The sequence below is a fragment of the Trachypithecus francoisi genome, unplaced genomic scaffold, assembly GCF_009764315.1.
Source record: "Trachypithecus francoisi isolate TF-2019V2 unplaced genomic scaffold, Tfra_2.0 Lachesis_group16, whole genome shotgun sequence".
Taxonomy (NCBI): domain Eukaryota; kingdom Metazoa; phylum Chordata; class Mammalia; order Primates; family Cercopithecidae; genus Trachypithecus; species Trachypithecus francoisi.
In genome coordinates this window covers 47,965,897-47,987,170 of record NW_022681461.1, presented here as the reverse complement: position 1 = coordinate 47,987,170, position 21,274 = coordinate 47,965,897, and the positions used below count along the sequence as shown (strand labels likewise).

Sequence of the window (21,274 nt, the reverse complement as noted above, 5' to 3'; positions counted from 1 at the left end):
TTTTTAGATATTTTTTATCTAAAGTTGAATTCATAGATGCTGATCCCAGAGGGCCATATATATATAATTTATATCTAAATATACATTTATATAAAAATATTCCACTGCATGTATGTATATGTACATATATACACATATATACATACATATACATATATACATATACATACATGCAGTGGAATATTATTTAGCCCGCAAAAGAAAGGAAATTCTGATATATGCTAGTATAAGGATAAGCTTTGTGGACATTACATTTAAGTGAAATAAGCCAGTCACAAAATAAAACCAAATACTGTGTGATTCCAACTTATGTGAGGTACCTAGAGTAGTCAAAATCATAAACAGAAAGCAGTATGGTGGTTGCCAGGGGCTAGGGGAAGAAGAGAATGGGGAGTTGTTCGTGGATATAGACTTTGAGTTTTGCAAGGTAAAAAGAGCTCTGGAGATGGATGGTGAGGATGGTTGTACAACAATGTAAATGTACTTCACACTACTGAAATGTAAACTTAAAAGTGGTCATGATGGTCAATTGTGTTATATATATTCTCCCATGTTATAAGTTTTAAAATAATCTTAATGGGTAAGATAATTATACGTGGTTTCACTGTAATGTCAGAGAATCTCTGTACACATAGACACACACAGTCAGAAAACTTAAACATCTAGACCACACCTTGGAAGTCTGAAAGTCTGGAAAAGCTAATTGGTGGAAACCAAAACAAGAAAGGGGATATTCTGGATTCATGATAACATTACACTTACAAGCCTCTTGAATTTGATTGGCCAATAGTATGCGAGCAAAAGCACCTCTTGTTTTAACCATTGGCAGGAGATTGCCAAAGTGAATCTATTAGTTCTACATTGAAGTAAAAAATCATTGTGTCCTGTGTCACCTGAGTGGAAGTATTTATTCAGAGCAGCACTCTCCTCTTCCTGCCTGAGTGGCTATGGAAATGCGGGTTGAGATGGAGCTGCCATCAGCATGGATTCCTGAGTGCACGCAGTGAGCCAAGCATTCCTGAGAATCCACACTGGTGATGGGGCCGAGTGGTAAAATAAACCTTTGTGGTGTTACACCACCATGATTTGGGGGTTGTTTGCTATTATAGCATGATCTAGTCCATCCTAAATAATACAGTTTTAAAACTAGCATTCGAAACTGAGAATTTGAATTTCATCTTATACCAATCAATAAGCACTCTTTAATAATAAACAACCTTTATTTCTCTGCAGGTGATGTCTGAAAGAAACATCACAATAATCATTATTCACAAAACATACAAGCTGTATGACAATGATTATTAACAATAAAGAAAACTTCTTAGCTTTCCATATGCAGTACAACATCACAGACTATATTAGTCAGTAGAGCGTGTCTGCATGTATTTTGTTTGGCTGGTTTGTGGTAGAGATGGGGAGAACATCCTAAATAATAGGCACATGAAACATTTCCTTCCTTTCCTCCAAGAATGTAGCAACAGTTGCTACATTGCACTTGGGGATAGAAGGTGTTGAGCAGCACGTATTCTCCATTTCGTCAAGTGTCAGCTTCCTGGATGCTTTGGATGGTTTTCTAAACAAGTATCTGTTAATCTTCCAGGGGCATGATGACTTGAGGAAAAAACACACAGAAGCCGTGTTCTAGCAGGTTACAAGAGGGGTGTAAGGACAGGGGCTTTCTTTCCCCTATGTCTCTGATCATTCCTCTGCTGCAGAGTGACTGAGAGCTGAGGCTATTCCTAAACATCTGAAAACCATTTATAAACAACTGCAGTTACTACAAATAAAGACACTTTAAACTGGTGGTTCATATCTTTAGTTCATGATGTAACTAGACACTAAAATAACAGCATATGCTCTGATGGGAAAAAAGTCACTAAACAGAGTTATGAGATACATGGTTCACTCCCACCTCTCTCCCTAACAAACTAGGACAAGTCAACTCAACTTTCTAGAACCTTATCTCTCTTATCTGTAAATAAGACAGATCATATCAGTGTTTCCTAAGATGTGGTCTTTGGTCAAAATGTGTCTGAATCCTCTGTCGGTATGTGGGTGAGAGGGAAGGGTGGGAATGGAGGGGGTACCTGTAACAAATGCATAGCCCTAAACCTATCCTAGTCCTATTGAATCAGAATCTCTGAGGGTGAGGCTCAGAAATCTGCAGTGAAAAACTTTGCAGCTTTTAGTTGCACAGATCTATTCTTCAGTGACCTCTGGAATTATGCAGCATAGCACAACCGACTTAGGCACACTGAAGTTTGTGAAACACAAGACTAAAAAGTCCTTAGGATGCCTTCCAGCCATATAATCCTATGGTCTTGAGCAGAACTGAAAAGAAATAGGTAACACCTGCGCTACTCACCCCGCTGCCCCCCCAAATGCGTAATTCTCCACTTAGAGATCATCTCAGTGCAAAATAAAACATTAAAACTGATTCAGAATTAATGACTACTCCAAATTATTTCCCATTCATTTCACCTCATCTCCATTCCCTACCACAAAAAAAAAAAAAAGCCTGAACTGCAATCACACCTTAGAGAATAAATTTTTAATACCACATATGATGTTTCAAGGCCAGATCTTTACATCATGTTAACTCTATGTTCTCTCATAAAACTGTTTCCAAATATGAATGTCAAAATGTATAAAATATTTCTGTGCTGTATCTCTAAGCAAATAGGTTAGATTATGTTTACTTCAACAGAGAATGAAAAATGAGCAGTTACTGAAAAATTAAAAAACAAAAATAGAAATGGAGAGAGCCGTTATTATTGTGTTTGGCAACCAGAAGGCAGTCAGTGAGCATGGACTCTCTTCCCTAAAAGAAAATTCTGACTTTTTTAGTGCAGAAAGGGTCACTAAATCCAGAACTAGATCCTGGGCCTCTAGACCACAAATCTAGTGTCTTTTTTATAATTCTGACCAGCGTCTTATTTACACTAGGAAATAAAAAGTATCAGCCTCTGAAAAGTGTGCCTCATAACCAGAATGAGTTATAACAAGATTGGGAATTGGACCAGGATAGAAAAATAGAAATTAAAGAGAATAAATAGTGCTAACTTCCAGTTAACATGGCAGGTTGAACACCATATTTTCTTCATTCTCTCCCAAATGTCCGCTAAAATAACAGTAAATAAATAAAGATGACAAGAGGAGTGGAAGGGCAACAACAACACGCAAAAGATGCAAATAAATTTTTGGAATATGGAAAACTGGTGGAGGAATTTTAACTGACTTAGCAGAATTGTGCCCGCAGAGAGAGACATAAAATGAGGAGACGCCAGACCATGTGGCCTGTAGGGCTTCAGACTTGGAGGCACCTGGTGCTGTTGAAAGGAGAGGGAGATGGGTGAAGTTTGTCTCCAACTAGGAATATGGGTTCAAAATCTATGTAAATGTAACTCTGTTGAAAATAAAATTGAGAAAATCCTTCAGAAAGTATAACAAACAATAAATAAATAAAAAAGATTTTAAAAGATGATGAGCAACCCAGGAGGCCCAATAACTAACAGGAGTTTTACAAAAAGCAAACACGGCCGGGCGCGGTGGCTCAAGCCTGTAATCCCAGCACTTTGGGAGGCCGAGACAGGCGGATCACGAGGTCAGGAGATCGAGACCATCCTGGCTAACACGGTGAAACCCCGTCTCTACTAAAAATACAAAAACTAGCCGGGCGAGGTGGCGGGCGCCTGTAGTCCCAGCTACTCGGGAGGCTGAGGCAGGAGAATGGCGTAAACCCGGGAGGCGGAGCTTGCAGTGAGCTGAGATCCGGCCACTGCACTCCAGTCCGGGCGACAGAGCGAGACTCCGCCTCAAAAAAAAAAAAAAAAAGCAAACACATAAAATGTTGGAAAGGAAATTATTGAAGATATATGAAAATAAATATTCCCTAAAGTGAAAGCCATAGATCTACTGAAAGCCCACAAAGAACCTAGCATGGTGAATTTAAATAACCCACAGCAAGGCACAGCATCATGAAACTTTAGCACAGGGGTCTGCAAATGATGGCCCATGGGCCAAATCTGCCCTCTTGCCTGTTTTTGTAAATAGTTTCTTGGAACACAGCCACTATCATTTGTTTACAACTGTCTAGGCTTCTTTCATGCTATAAAGGCAGAGTTGAGAAGTTAGGACAAAGACAGTATAGCCCACAAAGCCTAAAACATTTATTCTATTTCCCTTTACAGAAAAAGTTTGCCAACCTTTGCTTTAGAGGGTCAGATATAAAACATTCTAGAATTTTCCAGAGAGCAAAAAATGCAGGCTGAAGACACAGGAGTTAGATTTAAAATGGAACTGGATTCCTCAATAACAACATGAGATGTCAAAGGAGAATGCGGTGATGCCACCAGATTTGAGGGAGGGGAGTAGGAGCAGGGAGAAAACTATTTTCAACCTAAGAGTCTATGTCATGCAAAATAAGCAATAAGTATGAGAGTAGAATAACTTTCTGGACACAAAAGTAGTTTTAAAAATGTTTATTTTCATACACATTTTATTTTCTGGAGGTTGTAGAATCTATGAAATAGGCCAGTTCAACAGAATAAAAGAAGCAAAGTCTCAGTATGACAGCTATGAGGGTGGGTATGCAGAAAGCAATCACACCTAAAGACAACAGAGAAGTGTGAAAGGAGGAACACTAGCAGGGCAAAGGAACTGACTCTGATTGGTATTACACCTTTGGATTTGGAAAAATTATTCATAGGCATGTGATGGGTATACAGTAGCATTGGAGGAAAAGAGTAACAGTTACATAAATTAAGAACTTTTCTTTCAATCAAGGCAGTAGTTAACTCTAATAAAACATAAGTAAAAATGAAAAGTTTCTCAACATCATTAGTCATTAGAGAAATGCAAACAAAAATCACAATGAGGAATCACTTCATATTCTCTAGGATGGCTATAATCAAAAAGTCAGATACTAACAAGTGATGGTGAGGATGTGGAAAAATTAGAACCTTCATACACTGCTGGTGGGAATGTATAGTGGTGGAGCAAGTTTGGAAAACACTCTGGCAGTTTCTCAAATGATTAAATACAGTGTACTATTCAACCCAGCAATTCCACTCCTAGGTATATACCCAAGAGAAATAAAAACATTTGTCCACCCAAAAACTTGTACATAAATGTTTATAGCAGCATTACTTATAATAGCTAAAAGGTGGGAAAAATCCAAATACCCGTAAGTAGATGAACAAATAAACAAAATGTGGTATATTCATACAATGGAATAATATTCAACCATAGAAAGGAATGAAGTAGTCATACATGCTACAACTTGGAAAAACCTTAAAAACATTATGTTAAGTGAAATCAGACAGTCACAAAAGTCCACATATTATATAATCCCATTGATATGAAAATCTAGAACATGGAAATCTATTAAGGTAGGTAAGTGGTTGTTTAAGCTAGGGTGGGAGGCAAGTAAGGGGGTAATATAAAGGGTACAGGATTTCTTCTTGAATTTACAAAAATATTGCAAAAGTGACTGTGATGATGGTTTAATGTGACTGTGAATATAATAAAAACCATTGAACCAGAACCATTTAAAATGGAGTCTGCATTCTTCAATAGCAACATGCACTTTAAATGTGCAAATTGTATTGTTTGTGAATTATATCTCAATAAAGCTTTTCTTTTTACAAAAAGGAAGTGTACTAGAAAAAAACAATAATAATGTATTACTTGGCTCACTATTGCCACTACAACATATTAATACTGGTCATGGATTTTTTAATATGATAAAAGATAACAAAAGGATGATGAAAGCAGGATTTGAAAGAGAATTAGGAAATCAAACTATAATGGGAATTTAATAAAATATGGTAAGTCAGGAGATCACATTAAAGGTACAGTGTGAGAACTATGGAGGTAACTATTCTATTAAAAAAATCTCAAATCAGAAATGGTTATCTAATATTAATATAGCCAAAGTAGATTTTAGAGCACAGACCATTACTAGGGATAAAGAAGGTCATTTATTTGTAATAAAGAGTCAACTCACCAAAGTAACATAACAATCCTAAACATTTATGTACCCAATAACAGAGCTTTAAAATAAGGCAAAAACTAATAGAACTGCAAAAGAAATAGACAAGTCTACAGTGGTAATATAGAGATGTCAGTATCTCTTTCTCAATAATTGATACAATAAGGATACAGAAAAATCAGTAAGTATATGGAAGACTTGAACAATGGTATTAACCAGTTTGACCTAATTGACATTTAAAGAACATTCTATCAAACAATAGCTAAACTGATCAGGAAAAAAAAAGTAGGGGCACAAATTTGTAGAAAGTTTAATTCTTTTCAAGTGTACACAGAACAATTAATAAGACAGACCATAATTCTGGTCCATTAAACAAGTGTCAATAAATTTAAAAGGATTCAAGTGACATAAAGTGTGTCATCTAATCACATTGCAATTAAACTAGAAATCAGTAACACAATGATCCCCAGATAATTCCCAAATATTTAGAAATCAAACAACCATTTCTAAATAGCCATGGGTCAAAGAAGAAATAGAAGGTTATAAGAAAGTACTATGAACCGAAAAAATAGAAAATACATGTAGAAATTTATGATATGCCTCTAAAGCTCCACTTAGGCAATATTTATATCATTAAACATCTGTGTTTCAGAATCCAAAATACCTTATATCAACGACTTTTGTAAGCATACACCTTACAAAACTAGAAAAATAAGACCAAATAAAACACAGACTAGAAGAAAAAATAAAAAAGAGAGGAAATGAGTGAAATAGAAAACAAAAACAACAAAGAAAAATTCATTAAACCAAAAGTTGCTTCTTTGAGAAGACTGATAAAATTGATAAGCTATGAAGCAGACTGATCAGGAGAAAAGAAATAACCAATATCATGAATGATACAGGTAATATAACTACATAGTCTAATAATATTAAATAACATAATAAAGGAGCACTATGAACTACTTTACACCAATGAATTCAACAACTTAGATGAAACTGACAAACTTGTGAAAGACAATCAAAGCTAATTCAAGATGAAATTGATAACCTGAATAGCCCCATATCTATTCAAGAAATTAAATTTGTAATTAAACAGTTATCCCACGAAGTAAACTTTAGGTCCAGGTGGCTTCACTGGTGAATTCTTAAACATTTAAGGAAGAAATCATATACAGATTTCAGGAAGTTGAAAATGAGAGAATATTTTCTGACTTATTCTATGAAGCTGGCATTGCCTTGATACCAAAACCAAAGATATTTCAAGAAAAGGAAACTATAGAACATTATTCCTCATGGACATAGATGTAAAAATTTTAAACAAAATTTAGTAAATTGAATCCAACAATATATAAAAAACAATATTATGATCAATTTGAGCTTATTCCAGGAATGCAACATAGGTTGAATATTGAAATATCAGTGAAGGTAGCTCACTATATTAAACTAAAAAGGAAAAATCCATTTCTGATAAAAACACTCCGCAAATGAAGAATAAAAGCAATTTCTTCAGACATAAAGAGCATCTACAAAAAAGCCCACACCTAACATCGTACTTAATGATAAACAAGACAAGGATATCTGTTCATAACACTTCTATCCAACCTTGTACTGGAGGTTCGAAGACAGTGTCATTATACAAGAAAAAATTTCATAGAAGACATAAAGACTTTGAAGAAGTCTATTTGCACAAGACAATCATTTATGTGGAATATCTTATGGAATATACTACATATTGTTGCATACAGCAACTACAGCTAATGAGTTTAATAAAGCTGCATAAAAGAATATATAAAATCAATTGTATTTTTGTATACTAACAAAAAAGAATTGGAAACTAAAATTTTTTTTAAAGTCATTTAAAAAAACGTAACAGGCTGGGCGCTGTGGCTCTCGTCTATAGTCCCAGCACTTTGGGAGGCCGAGGTAGGCAGATCACGAGGTCAGGAGATCGAGACCATCCTGGTTAACACAGTGAAACCCCGTCTCTACTAAAAATACAAAAAATTAGCCGGGTGTGGTGGCGGTTGCCTGTAGTCCCAGCTACATGGGAGGCTGAGGCAGGAGAATGGTGTGAACCCGGGAGGCGGAGCTTACAGTGAGCCAAGATCGCACCACTGCACTCCATCCAGCCTGGGCTACAAAGTGAGACTCTGTCTCAAAAAAAAAAAAGGGCATTACATATGAAATATTAATAAGTCTGATGAAAATATGTAAGACTTGTACACTAAAATATTGTATCAAATATTGTTTAGAAGACATAACTATAGAGGTTTTCATGTTCATGAGTCATGAAACTCAGTATTAGTAAAAAGACAATTCTCTCAAAATATATCTTTAGATTAAAACACTCCTAATCAAATCCCTGTATACATCTTTTAATTGGTAATCGATTCTAAAATTCATATGGGGTAGACAAATCAATGTCCTTGAAATATGAAGAACAAAGTTATTTTTATTTATTAAGACTCTTTATAAGGCTATACCACTCAAAGTGTGCTACTAGCATAGCAATAAACATATACTTCAGTGGATTAGAACAGAGAATCCAAAAACAGACCCACACGTGTATGGACAACTGATTTTTGAAGTACAAAGACAATTCAGTGGAGAAGGGATGGTCTTTTCAAAAAGTCACGCAAAAACAATTTAATATCCATAGGCCAAAAAATGAACTTTGATCCCTACACTGTACCATATGCAAAAATTAACTCAGAATGAAAGAGACTAAATGTAAAAACCTAAAACTATAAAACTTCTAGAAGAAAACCTCTGTGATTTTCGGTTAGGCAAATATTTGTTAGAAACAAGAACAAAACCACAATTGTCCAGGAAACAATTTGATAAATTCAACTTTGTCAAAATTAAAAGCTTCTTCTAAGCAAAGGACAAGAAAATGAAAAGACAAGCCACAGACTGGAAGAAAATATTTGCAAATCACACATCTGAGAAGAGATTCATAGTGGCTGGATAGTTGTTCACACCTGTAATCCCAATACTTTGGGAGGCTGAGGTGAGCAGACCACTTGAGGCCAGGGGTTCAAGACCAGCCTGGTCAACATGGCAAAACCTGTCTCCACTAAAAATACAAACAAATATTAGCTATGCATGGTGGCACACACCTGTAATCCCTGCTACTTGGGAGGCTGAAGCATGAGAATTGTTTGAACCCAGAAGGTGGAGGTTTCAGTGAGCCAAGATCATGCCACTGCACTCCAGCCTGGGCAACAGAGAAAGACTCTGTGGGGGGAAAAAAAAAAAAAAAACATTCACAGCCAGAATGTATAATTCTCCAAGTCCAATAAGAAAACTAACAATCCAATAATGAGCTAATTATTTGAATAGAAATTTTACCAAAGAAGATATATAGATTCTAAGTAAAGGTATGAAAACATGCTCAATATCATTAATCATTAGAGAATTGCAAATTGAAACCCAGAACAAGCTATGGCTATACCTGTTTGAATAACTAAAAGAAAAGACCACAGCAGATATTGGCAAGGATGCAAAGGAACTGGAACTCTCACTCTGCTACTGAGAAAAGGGTACAACCTTTTGAAAAACTGAGTTTCTTAAAAACGTAAATGTACACCTACTATATTATTCAGCCATTCCACTCCTACGTATTTACCTAACACAAGTAAAACCAAGTATTCATATGAAGACTTGTACATAAATGTTTGCAGCACCTTTATTTGTAATAGCAAAACTGGAAACAGACACCCTGTCCATCAATAGGTGAATGTTGATGGACAACAAACTGTGGTCTATCCATACAATGCAATACTACTTAGGGATAAAAAGCAGTGAGATACTGATACATGCTATAACAGGAATAATCTCAACATAATTACGCTGAGGGAAAAAAGCCAAAAGCCTCCTTTTTGTTAAAGGAGGAGGGATTGTTCCATTTACATAAAATTCTAGAAAATGCAAACTAATTCATAGTAACAAAATATTTGCTTGGTAATGTTTGCCTGGTGATCATTATTTGCCTGGTGATGCTGGACTCAAGGACAGGAGGGAGGAAGACATTACAAAGGGTGATGAGGAAACTTTAGGGTGATGGTGTCATGAATATATGCATATGTCAAAACTTATCAAATTGTATACTTTAAACATATACAGTATACCATATGCCATTTATACCTTAATATAATGCAAAGCAAACAAAAATCCTTAGTAGCCTTTTTAACAATGCAAACTTATTATGGTAAAAAATGAAAATAAATAAAACAACAGCAAGAACATACATGAGGATAACAAAAGAAACAAGCAAGTCATCTTCAAGAATTTTAGTTGAAAATCAGGTGCCCATAAAGGCACAATTCTTTCCAGTCAACCAGAACTATTTATTTTATTACTGAATTCCTAACAAGGATACCATTTAGAATAACATTGTAAATGGAAATATTAAATCTTTCTGTTTGAATGAGCTACCACAGATATATCACCAAAAGGACACGAATTACCAAGTGCCATTTTTAAGCAACAGTAATGGATTTGCGCTGATCTAGTAACACATCCTCTTGACCAGCCTTGTTCGTTTTACAGTGGATTGCTGCAGTCAGGCTGTAGAAATCGTTAAGTAATTGATAATATCTACTGGTTACAATGAGTTGATTATGCATTTCCTTATCTGGGAGTAATTAAGGTAATAGGATCATGCTGGGTTCAGCTTATGAAATGAAATTAATCAGTAAAATAATCAGTTTCATAAGAACCTAAGGAGTGAGTTGCCTTTAAGTTGCAAGGAAAGAAAAGAATCTTGTAAGAAGGGTAATCCAGTCAGAACAGAGAGGGAAATAACCCCAAAAGCAGAAATCCAGTGAGAAGAAAGAAATCTTTGGATTTCCAAATGATTTTTATTTGCATTAAAATTTTTCTTTGGACTACTTGGAGAATATAGCTCAAACATCATTCCATGTGGGTAGCAAAAGCTCTTGATTGCACAGTCTCCTTTCACTATGGCTGCAATATCTACAAGGGAGGTCTGATTGTTATGCCTTCATGTATTGAATGCCTTGATTCAAAAACAGCTTAAAGAATATATAAATTCCAAATAATGTTCAAATCATCTGGCACTGGCTATCGATCATAGAATGATTTCTTCTTGATTTGATATTAAGTATCCTCAAATTTCTGATCTGTTTAATTTGATGGTTAAATATAATGCCCATACCATTAAAAACAAAGTGAATACATTAAACAGCTGCTCTGACAAACACCTGACTAAGTTAACTCTCAAAGGCATTTTGCATTTACCAGGATACTGAACCAATCTACCACTTTAAACTCTTTTCTGTTCTTTCTCAGACAAGTTTCATCAGGCTCTTCACATGTGGACAGCAGCTCTGATGGTGGAATGAGAAAGATCCATTTGGAATTAAACAATAAACCACTTGCAACATGCACACAAGACCCAAATCTGCTGTCATCATCCTCATCCAGAAGAAATGGTTGAGAAGTGGCACAAGAAAGAACATGTGTGTAACGTTAGGAAAAATCAGCTTGTCATGAATGCCAACAAAGCACCTAATGACTTGAAGTGAGTTTGAACAGGCAGTGGGAAAGCATTAAAAAAAAAATACTGCAAGTCTAAGAAACTACAAGCTCCTGTTTAGCATCTTTGCTGGATCCAAATAAGAGCAGATATTGCAGCAAAATATCAATGATAAGGTAGAATTTCTACCTTGTGGGTATTTAAAAATAAGACGGAAGATGTTTTAATTTGGTTCAGATGTCAACCTGCCTGGTGTCGTTAGAGCTGGCAGTACCTGTGAAAAAAGGGACCAACACCCTCACTTAACAGATGAGGAAGTGGAAGGTAAGGGCCTCGACCAAAATGATACGGCGCTTAGGGACAGCGCGGGGACTGGAAGCTACACGTCAAGACTCCCAAGCCTCTGTCTCAGGCCTTCTTTACTGTTCTTCGAGTTTCCTTCTGGGGCCATGATTCTATAAAACAAGTCACATTGGCCGGGAGTGGTGGCTCACGCCTGTAATCCCAGAACTTTGGAAGGCCGAGGCGGGTGGATTACCTGAGGTCAGGAGTTCGAGAGCAGCCTGGCCAACATGGTGAAACCCCCATCTCTAATTAAAATACAAAAAATTAGCCGGGCGTCGTGGCAGACGCCTGTAATCCCAGCTACCCGGGAGGCTGAGGCAGGAGAATTCCTCGAACCCAGGAGGCGGAGGTTGCAGTGAGTCGGGGTCGCACCACTGCACTCCAGCCTGGGCAACCAGAGCGAAACTCTGTTTCCAAAAAGAAAAAAAATGTCAAGGCAGGTCATTTTTGCACATTGGTTTTTAACCCAGCTGCACAACAGAATTACCCAAGAGCTTTAGAAGTTCTAACGTCCCAGCCTCCCCTCTCCCATCAGGATTCTGATGTAATCCAGCTGGGGTGTGGTCCTAGCGCAGGAAGTTTCTAGAGTTCCCCTAGGTAATCCTACTGTGCAGCCACGGCTGGGAAGCCCTGACAAGGAACGAAGCATGGTGGGAATACAACTTGCTGATAATTAATACAAGCTTTTCCAACTGTTTGTCATATTCCAATCTAAGCAGGTGTTCCCTGCTGAAAATTTCTACTCCTGAAGAGCGTAATCCCTGCTGCTCTGGGCCCTTCTGAGACAACATTCTCGATCCTCCCTCAGACTCTAGAAGTGCACCACTGCCATCAAAATTTTAAAATAGAGATCGGAAAACAAGTTTCAAAACTTTAAGAAAAAGCGAGGGAAGGAAATCCCCCTATTTGGACAAGTCTCCATAAGCAAAACAGAGGAAAGGGAGGCTATCTGGCGGTAATTCCGGCCAAGAGTATTTGGGTATTTTCCCAGAATTACCCAAGTAATCCTGTGAAAGGCAAATCTATGGAGGCTAAATTATGTACATACTGCCCAAATCGTGGGTTTCAATAAAAAGTTACCTGACACTGGAAAGTGTGAAAACCGAGGAACCGCAGGCATTCTGAGTTTGACTCGACCCTGGACCCCTGCCCTCTTCCCTAAGCAGCTTCCTCCAAGTCTTGTGATGATAAACCGCTACCAGGCAAACTAAATTAATCAGACACCCTCTTCCAGGGCCCTTCCGCGCCGCCTCGGGGCCTGTATTTCCCACTCTAGAGAACTCCCCAGTTCCTTATACACCCCGTCTGGCCCTGGAGAAGACCCTGGGAGGATTCGGAGGGGGTGTGGTCAGGGCCAATCCTCGGACACCCACCCACCAGAGCCACTTCTAGACCGCGGAGGCACCAGGGAGCCCACCTGGTCCGGCGTCCGCACACCTTACAACGCTGAGCCCCCGACACTCGGCTGCGGGCGGCCCTAGGGTGACAGTGTCAGAAGTTCACTAGGTCCGCAGAAGGGCGGAAGTGAGGAGGAGTGTCCCAGCACCGGAGCCTCCCCGGCGCCGCCCAAGCATCAGCCTGGAACGAGACAGGGGGCTCCGCGAAGGACTGTCGGAAAGGGTGAGGGGCAGCTGACTGCTGGGATGACAGCTCCCCAGCTCAGGCGCCGCCTTCTCGCCCCGGCTCTGCCTGGCTGGAAGCAGGACTCAGGCAAGGGCGAAAAGCCAGGACAGGGTCCCAGGAGGCTGGGCCGAGACTAAACGCAGAGATTGACCCGATAGACCCCAGGGTACGCCTTAGCCCCAATCCCGTGCCACTTGTTCCCAGCTTGGGCGGCAGCGGAGCCCCAGGATGGACCTTCGCAGAAGAGAGCACGTCCCACGCTGTAGCGCTTTTCGCTGTAGCACAGGTTTTAGAAGCAGAGTTCCCGGGAGGGACGCAAGACGCTCAGGCTGCCCTACCTGTCCGGCGATATAGAGCAGGCACCAGGTGCCACCGAGGAGGCGGGCCAGGAACCCGGGGCGCTGGGGCGCCTCTAGCAGTGCCATGGTCCCCATGGCGGGGACCAAGGGGAGTCTCGGGGAAGACCCCTCCCTGGAAGAGGTGGCTGCCTCCTGCGCTGACTGCGGTGGCTCCGCGGCGGCGGCCGGCAGGCGGACTCGGGCCGGGCGTGCGCCCCACGAGACAGGGCTGTTCTGCGGCAGGCGGCGCGGCTTTGGAGCGTCCGCGCGGCCGCGAAGCTGGTCTGCTTTGAATGGGAGCGCGTGCGCTGGGGGTGGGGGCGTTATTTGTGAATGTGCTGCTTGTCTTGGCTCGGGATGGTTCGCGCTCCCCCCACCCCCAACACCCCTCCAGCTCCTGCTCCTCCCCTCCCGTGTCAGCCCAGCGGAGGCGGGGAGCGCAGACATCCAGCCGCCCCTGCAGCGACAGCGGTGCGCGCCTCGGGAAACCCGAGCGGGGCTGCGCGCTGGCTTCTATTTATTTATTCTTTTTTAAAGGGAGGATCGCTCACTGCCCACCTTGCTCGCATTTGGAATGGCACCCTGCCGGCCCTCGGAGAAGGAAAAGCTCTCCCTGGAAGCTGGCGCTTTCTCAGGAACCAGTCCTAGGAGCCATTCCCAGCGCGCTTTCCCTGGATCTCGGAGCTCCGAGTGCTGTTGCTGCCCTGGGAGCCCCGCAAGACGCTCCAGGGGCTGGGGACGATTTCGTGCGTGCTGGGAGGGGGGAATGATGAAGAAACTCACAACCTCACGTAATGGGACAAAACTGAAATTGTTATGATATGCTTGTCCATGGAGACTTGTCCCCTGGGCGCTCATGGAGCTTTTTCCATGGAGTTGATTTGTTTTGCAACATGCGCTTGGGAGTGGCGGGGACCCACGACAGCTGGGTAGGGACGCTGTAAACTAGAAGCCGGCGCTGGGCACAGGGAGCCCAAGAAGTGAGTTCAGTGAGGTTGACTTCGCTGATTGTCTTCCTGTACTAATGGGTTGCTGGGGGCAAGCTAGGGCGCCCCCTTCTCTGGTTTGGACCACGCTGTCAGTACACAGGAGGCTTTCAGGCTGTCTCTTTAACAGAAGATAAACTCAGTTGCAGGTTTTGTGGGTTTGGATTTTTTTGTTGTTTGTTTTTTATTTTTGTTTTTTTTTTTGTTTTGTTTTTGTTTTTTGTTTTTTGTTCTTTGCCATTGGGACTCAGGCTCATTTCTTCCTGAAAATTTGGCGCTGCAGAGCCAGTCTCCCAAAGCATCTTTATAAGAAAGCAAATCTCCCACCCTCCTTCCAACTGTCTTCCAGGCCACTCCACCCCTCTCCAGCCTTGGCAGTAGAGTTAAAAGAGGCGGAGAACTGGCCCCACTTCAGTAAAGTCCGTACGATAAGGGGATTCAGCGCTGCGCTCGTGAAATAACTTTTGTGAAGTTCCCACGTGCGCGCACTGGGACAAGCCCAGCATAAAATTAAGACGCCACCATACTCCCTAGCAACCATTCATTCAATCCACATATTCCTAAATGCCTACTCCTTGCCAGGTGCTGTGGTTGAACGTTGTAGCCCCTCAGCGACTGAGACAGATGCAGATCCTGCTCTTTTTAATTGGGTGCACAGACCAGACACCAACTGTCTGCTAACAGGATGAGAGGCAAAGTCAGGGCACAAGTGCCTATAGGAAATGAATGTCATATGTGTGCCAATATCAGCACTTGTGTCCAGAATAGGAGTTTTGTAGTTGTTAATGGTAAAGGAGGCTGCTTTTCAAATTCATCTGTTTACTCATTATATGTATTGAGTTCCTAAAGTGTGAAAGAAAAAAATCAGAAATGGGAAAAATACATCTACCTTTGAGCCTAGATTCCCAGAAAGCTAAAGCTCAAAGATCAAAATATTTGGAGATTCTTTTCTAAAGCAGTTTTAGGCCAAGTTTTCAGCTTGATACAAAGGAAAAGGTGAGATATTTAAAAAATGAGTAAATACACCAAACACACACAAACAAAATAAGAACAAAGACCACAGAGGCTGGAGACAGGAAAATATTTCTACAGAGGGTCGCAAATGGCTTGTCTTGCTAGGATGATTGAGCCACAATGTTAAACAGAAAAAGGCAAGGCTGTGCTTGGCAGGCAGGTGGTCCTAACCTGTTGGGGTTGTGGGTACCTACAGCACCAGGCAGGAAGAAAGAAGGGAAATGATGTGCCAGGCAGCAGTGCTAAGCAACATTAACTGAATTAAATTTTCAAACAACCCCCAAGATAGGTGCAGATTATCCTAAATTGACACATCAGAGTGCTGAAGCTCAATGGCTACATTACTAGGATTGGAAGTAGGCTCTGGAGGGGAGCACAGCAACAGAATTTCAGGATCGGAAGGGAGCTCTAGCCCAGTCATATACTTCAAACCATGAAGAATTTGACCACCTAGTCCAATAGCCACACTTGGATTTTTAAATTCATGAACAAACTAAGGCCCATGAAAATTAAGTTATGTGCCCAATGTCTCACAAGTAAGAAGCAGATGAATTCATTCCTACAACTTGATTAGAAAAGTATGACCTTCTATACCTTAAATAGTGAGCTAACAGAAGAAAATAGGAATGTGAAGTTAATTAATAAGGCAATTAGTTGAGTGTAGGGTTAAAAAAGGGTAGAAGGTTCAAAAGGAGGGAGACCAGCTAGGAAGATGCTGCCATAAACTGGCCATGAGATGATGAAGCCTTTATTCCTGGAGATGCACTCTGGTGAATGGAGAACAAAGTGGGTGCTAGGAAAGCTGGGCAGCAGAAGGAAGGCATTGACTAGTCTCATATAATATGATAAGATGGCATCTCCTTAGAGCATCTCCATGCCAAGGGTTCAACTCCAGATCTTTGTATCCAACATCAGACTTGAATGTTAGCAGAGCCTGAGTTTGTTGCTTTGTTCATTGTCTGCTTAAAAATCCAGAGGTTTTTAGATGACTTTTGATCAATATACATGATGGATAGTTTAAAGAATGAATGACAAGGACAAAAATATTCCCTTTATCCACTAAGATCAACTTTCCTTGATACTGCAAAAATTGTAGGGAGGATGCTTTAAAACAGATGTCTTTACTTAACAGCTTAATAACCTCGTTGTCACACAAGGACTAAGAAATGCCACATTACTCAGGCCCTGGAATCCACATGGAGTGTCAGAAGATGCCAGTCACCACTGATGGCTCTTCACCTCACCCAGTTCCAAACTCGCCAGAGCCTCTGCTCTGTGCTACAAGGCCTTTCATTTGAGATTTGCAGCAGGAGAGTGTTTTGGCCATCACAATCCTCTGAAAGGATAGTTCCATTGGAACACATGAATGCATGATGCTGAGTCTGGCTCTCACTCTTCCACTTAATCTCAATGGTACTTCTGACTGTTCACCATGTCCCAATCCTTTTTTCAGTTCCTACTCTTCTTCCTATCCTCTTTTTATCCAGCATACCTTTCTTTCCAGAGCTCATCATTTCAACAACACTCTTTTCATAACCCTACACTCTCCTGCCCTTTGGTCTTCACTCTTCAACTCAAAATGAACTCAATTACCTGCTTTCTCAGTGCCCACGCTCCAGGAACAAGCACCGCAGGGGAAAGCCACAGGATAGGACAGGTAAGTATCAGAACATCACCTTCACCAGCTTCAGATGGACTTGCAACACTGCCCCTCAGTCTTCCTACATTTCTCCGTCTATTCACTCTCATACCATCCTACTCTCTACAACGACTATTTCAAACATTTCCCAGTTTCTCCAGACCTCCAACTCCTCCTTCACACCGCTCCTTTTCAAAAGACATGCAGGCTCCAACTTTTCAGAGAAAATCAAATTAGTTGAATGGGAGCAATCTCTACTTCTACCCTTTTGCACCAAATCTACTTCTATCCATATCATACTTCCCTTCTGTTTTCTCTCTAAGGCTAGTCCCTCTACAGTGTTCTGGGTCTCATCTTCTCTTGCTTTCAACTAGTAAAGAAACATTAGTTTTCCCATCTCTTTACTGTGTATTCAACAACTCCCTGTAAATTGTATCCTACCTTTTAATATTCAAACATGCCCAAGCCCCCCCCCCCCATGTATAAATAAGAACATGGACTCTCCTTCAATGACCCCATATCTTTTTCCTATCATAACTACATTTATTAAAGGTTTTGTTTATATTCTCTATTGCTTTCCTCTGTGTCTATTTAATCCTCAATCCATTCCAGTCAGAATTTGGCCACCATCACTCTATGAAAATCGAAGCTACTCTAGTCACCATAACCTCCATGCTGTAACATCCAACAGACATTGGTCAGTCTTCTCCTTGTCCTCACAAAACCTCATGACATGGTTGATTGTTCCTTCTTGAAACATTCTACTTTCTTGGCTGTTCATCTGACACTGGGATGCTACTTCTAGGAACACATTTTTGAAGATGGTGTCCCTTTCCCTCTGGATCTCCTTCAACGATGAACTCATTATTGAGCCTCTCCCATATATGGGTTGGATTTCATGTTTACTTGCATGGATATATCTGATTCTTTTCCTTCAAAGAATTGATTTTAATTCGTAATTACTCTTTTATTAACCGAAGTAACCAAAATGTGCCCTTTCTTCTCCCACTAGGTCGTAGATTCTACAAGAGCAATTCATCATTGTGGTGCCAATGCCTACTCAATCCAAATGCATAGCACATATTTGACAAAATTGAAATTTGTTGTATTAATAAATGGATGATATAGTACTTCATACGTTTCAATGGGCTGGAAACTTAACCATTAGGCAAGACACAAATAGCAAGCACCGAGAAGATAAGCACGATAGACTATTGACCTTTATCCCAGTACCTATGGTAGTCTTCCCAAATGGTGGGTATTCCAAACACTGACTGACTGACTAAATGAATGGACAGAATCCACTAATAGAATGAGAGACTGACTAATCATGTAAACTCCTAGGCAAACCTCCAGTTTAAAAAATCCATCAGCCTATGTAGAGTTCTTGAATTGATAAAACATTTAAGGTTGTAGCAACAACTTTTCCTTCTTTTAAGAAATGAAGTTTGGTTTAGAGTCAATTATATTACCCATCATAATCTCAAAGTGTCTCCAATAAGAAAACAACAATAATGAAAATAATACAGAAAGTCCACCACAATACAAATTATTTTTTTCATAAATACATAGAAGCAGGGGAAGGGAGGAGACTCTCATTGTTACCCAGAGTTCAGATTTATCTAAATTGTTCTAATTACTAAATTCTGTATATTATAAAATGGTCAGCAAGAATGGAATTTTCTTATAGGTGACTCAAATCCTGCTTCATTCCCCTCTTGGTTTTTCACTGGATATGCCCTCTTGTCAGCCTTTCTTTGCCTCAGTAGACAAGGAAAACACAGAGCAAAGCTGTTCAGTCAAGCAAATGTTCACTTTTGACAAGTTGAATGTCACATACTTTGTTCAAAGAAAATATACATACCTGAATTATACAGTTAAAAGTCTCCTCCTTGAGTGAAGCCATTTCAATAATAAACCAGTCCACAGAGACATGTGGCTTCAACTATTACAAACTGTTAAATTATGTGCATAATAAAAAAAAGATAGGAAACATAAAGTAGTATGTTTATATCTCACAGAAATGACTCAAAACCATATTTCAAGAAAATAAACTCTGGAAACCAGCAGTTTTACTTACTCCTTGCCCCAGTGTAATGTCTGTTCTAATTCTTTTAGATGAACGTACAGGGTTTTCTTTAGCTACTGTATTTCTAGATTCTTAAATTATAAGCATAAAGGTTAGCTGATACTAGATAAACATAGTTGTATGAATTAACATCCAGATCAAAATATTTTAAATTGCCTCTGCTTCCTTATAAGGGGAAAACACAGTGTCTCAGGAGAGTTGTAACTTATCAGCAGGCTTATCTTTCCATCCTATAACACTGAGTCCCGGAGGACGGTTTGCGCTCACAGTGATCCCCTGGCATCAGTCTGACTGCATTCACGATAGTGTGTTCGTCATGTGCATACTTAATCTCTTGATGTTGGCTTGCAGGAGTCTCAAATATAAAATGTGACAGCATTTGTTTTTCTTACCACAGAAAAAATGACATCACAAACTGTTAAGAGGTTAAACCATATATTATGGCTTCGTTTCAGAGTCACTGTTTGCGTCATATGACTGCCCAACAGGGACAGAATCTAACACACTTCACATTCCTGAATCTAATAACATATATAAGCTCGTCTGGGTGAGGCCCACTGGGTGTGGTTTTATCAGAAAATCTTATATAATAATAACCTTTTAAAAAAATTGTCATTCTTTCTCCATGTGTGGATGTATTTGTTCAAATAATACAGCAAAGGACAGTAGAGATTATAAAGGAATAAAAAATTACATTTAAAAACAGACATATGAATTCTGTTTCTTTTCTCTGGAGATCTCAGAAACTGTTTACGTGAATGGGCAACAAGTTTTCCATACTTCAACTAGTCTGTCAACAAAAATATTCAGTTTCCATTTTATGTTAGCCATTATGAAAATATGTAAAAGAAGGATATGATCCTTGTTTTTTCAAAACACACACAATTAAGTTTCACAAAATGCATTTATGAAAGAAATTTATATCTCCAAAATGTTTGTTCTCTATTATAATATATGCCCTTTGAGAGCAGAGTATTCTGTTCCAGCCATTTTTCCTCAGTACCTACCACACTGTGGGCACTCAATAAATGTTTGATGAACTGCACTGAACATTTATTCTAATGCAAACCACACTGATGAGTACTATGAGGAATAAACACTGATTCTGTATTTATGCCCAGCTTCCTGAAGCCAAAGTCACAACATTTCAATGATCAGAACACTTACTTCTATAAAGTGCTGATATGCAGTTTCTAAGACATAATCTAAAATATGATAGAGAAAGTAGTAGTGGTTTAGTAGGTAGGTGTTAGCCAGCTAATTCAACTTATTTTACAGGAGATATATATATATATATATATATATATATGCATGCCCTTGTGAAATCAAAATATTCTGTGGTTTTGTTTTGTTATAACATCATCCAGTACAATAGCAGTTCATGTTCTGTCTGCTCTCAGGCATCCCTAGAAAACTGGTGATAAAGGACAGTTGTGTACTTATTCTAAACGTATATCTGAAGTTCCTTGACTGTGTTTCAAGGTCTCCAAAAATAAGTCCCGGAAGCTGGATGTCCATGTCTTACAAAATCACAGTAGCAAACACAACAAGGGTAAATGACTGTCATCTGTTTTCTAAGTAACAGTACACTTTTCAGTTGTCACCTATAACTGGATCTAGATAGCAACAGTGTCTGCTTATTATAACCAACTTTTTTTTTTTTTTTTTGAGACAGAGTCTCGCTCTGTCACCCAGGCTGGAGTATAGTGGTGCTATCTCGGCTCACTGCAACCTCCACCTCCCGGGAT

The 21,274-nt window shown here is 39.7% G+C and overlaps 1 protein-coding gene across 1 annotated transcript in view; it reads right to left on the bottom strand.

The window, feature by feature from the left end:
- Window positions 1–15,470, bottom strand: part of ADAMTSL1 (ADAMTS like 1) — a 979,130-nt gene extending 963,660 nt beyond the window's left edge. Inside the window, exon 1 of the mRNA XM_033237422.1 lies at window positions 13,799–15,470. Within this exon, the coding sequence (XP_033093313.1) occupies window positions 13,799–14,245 (447 nt within the window). The 5' untranslated portion in view covers window positions 14,246–15,470. The remainder of the gene's footprint in view (window positions 1–13,798) is intronic.
- Window positions 15,471–21,274: the final 5,804 nt, after the last annotated feature.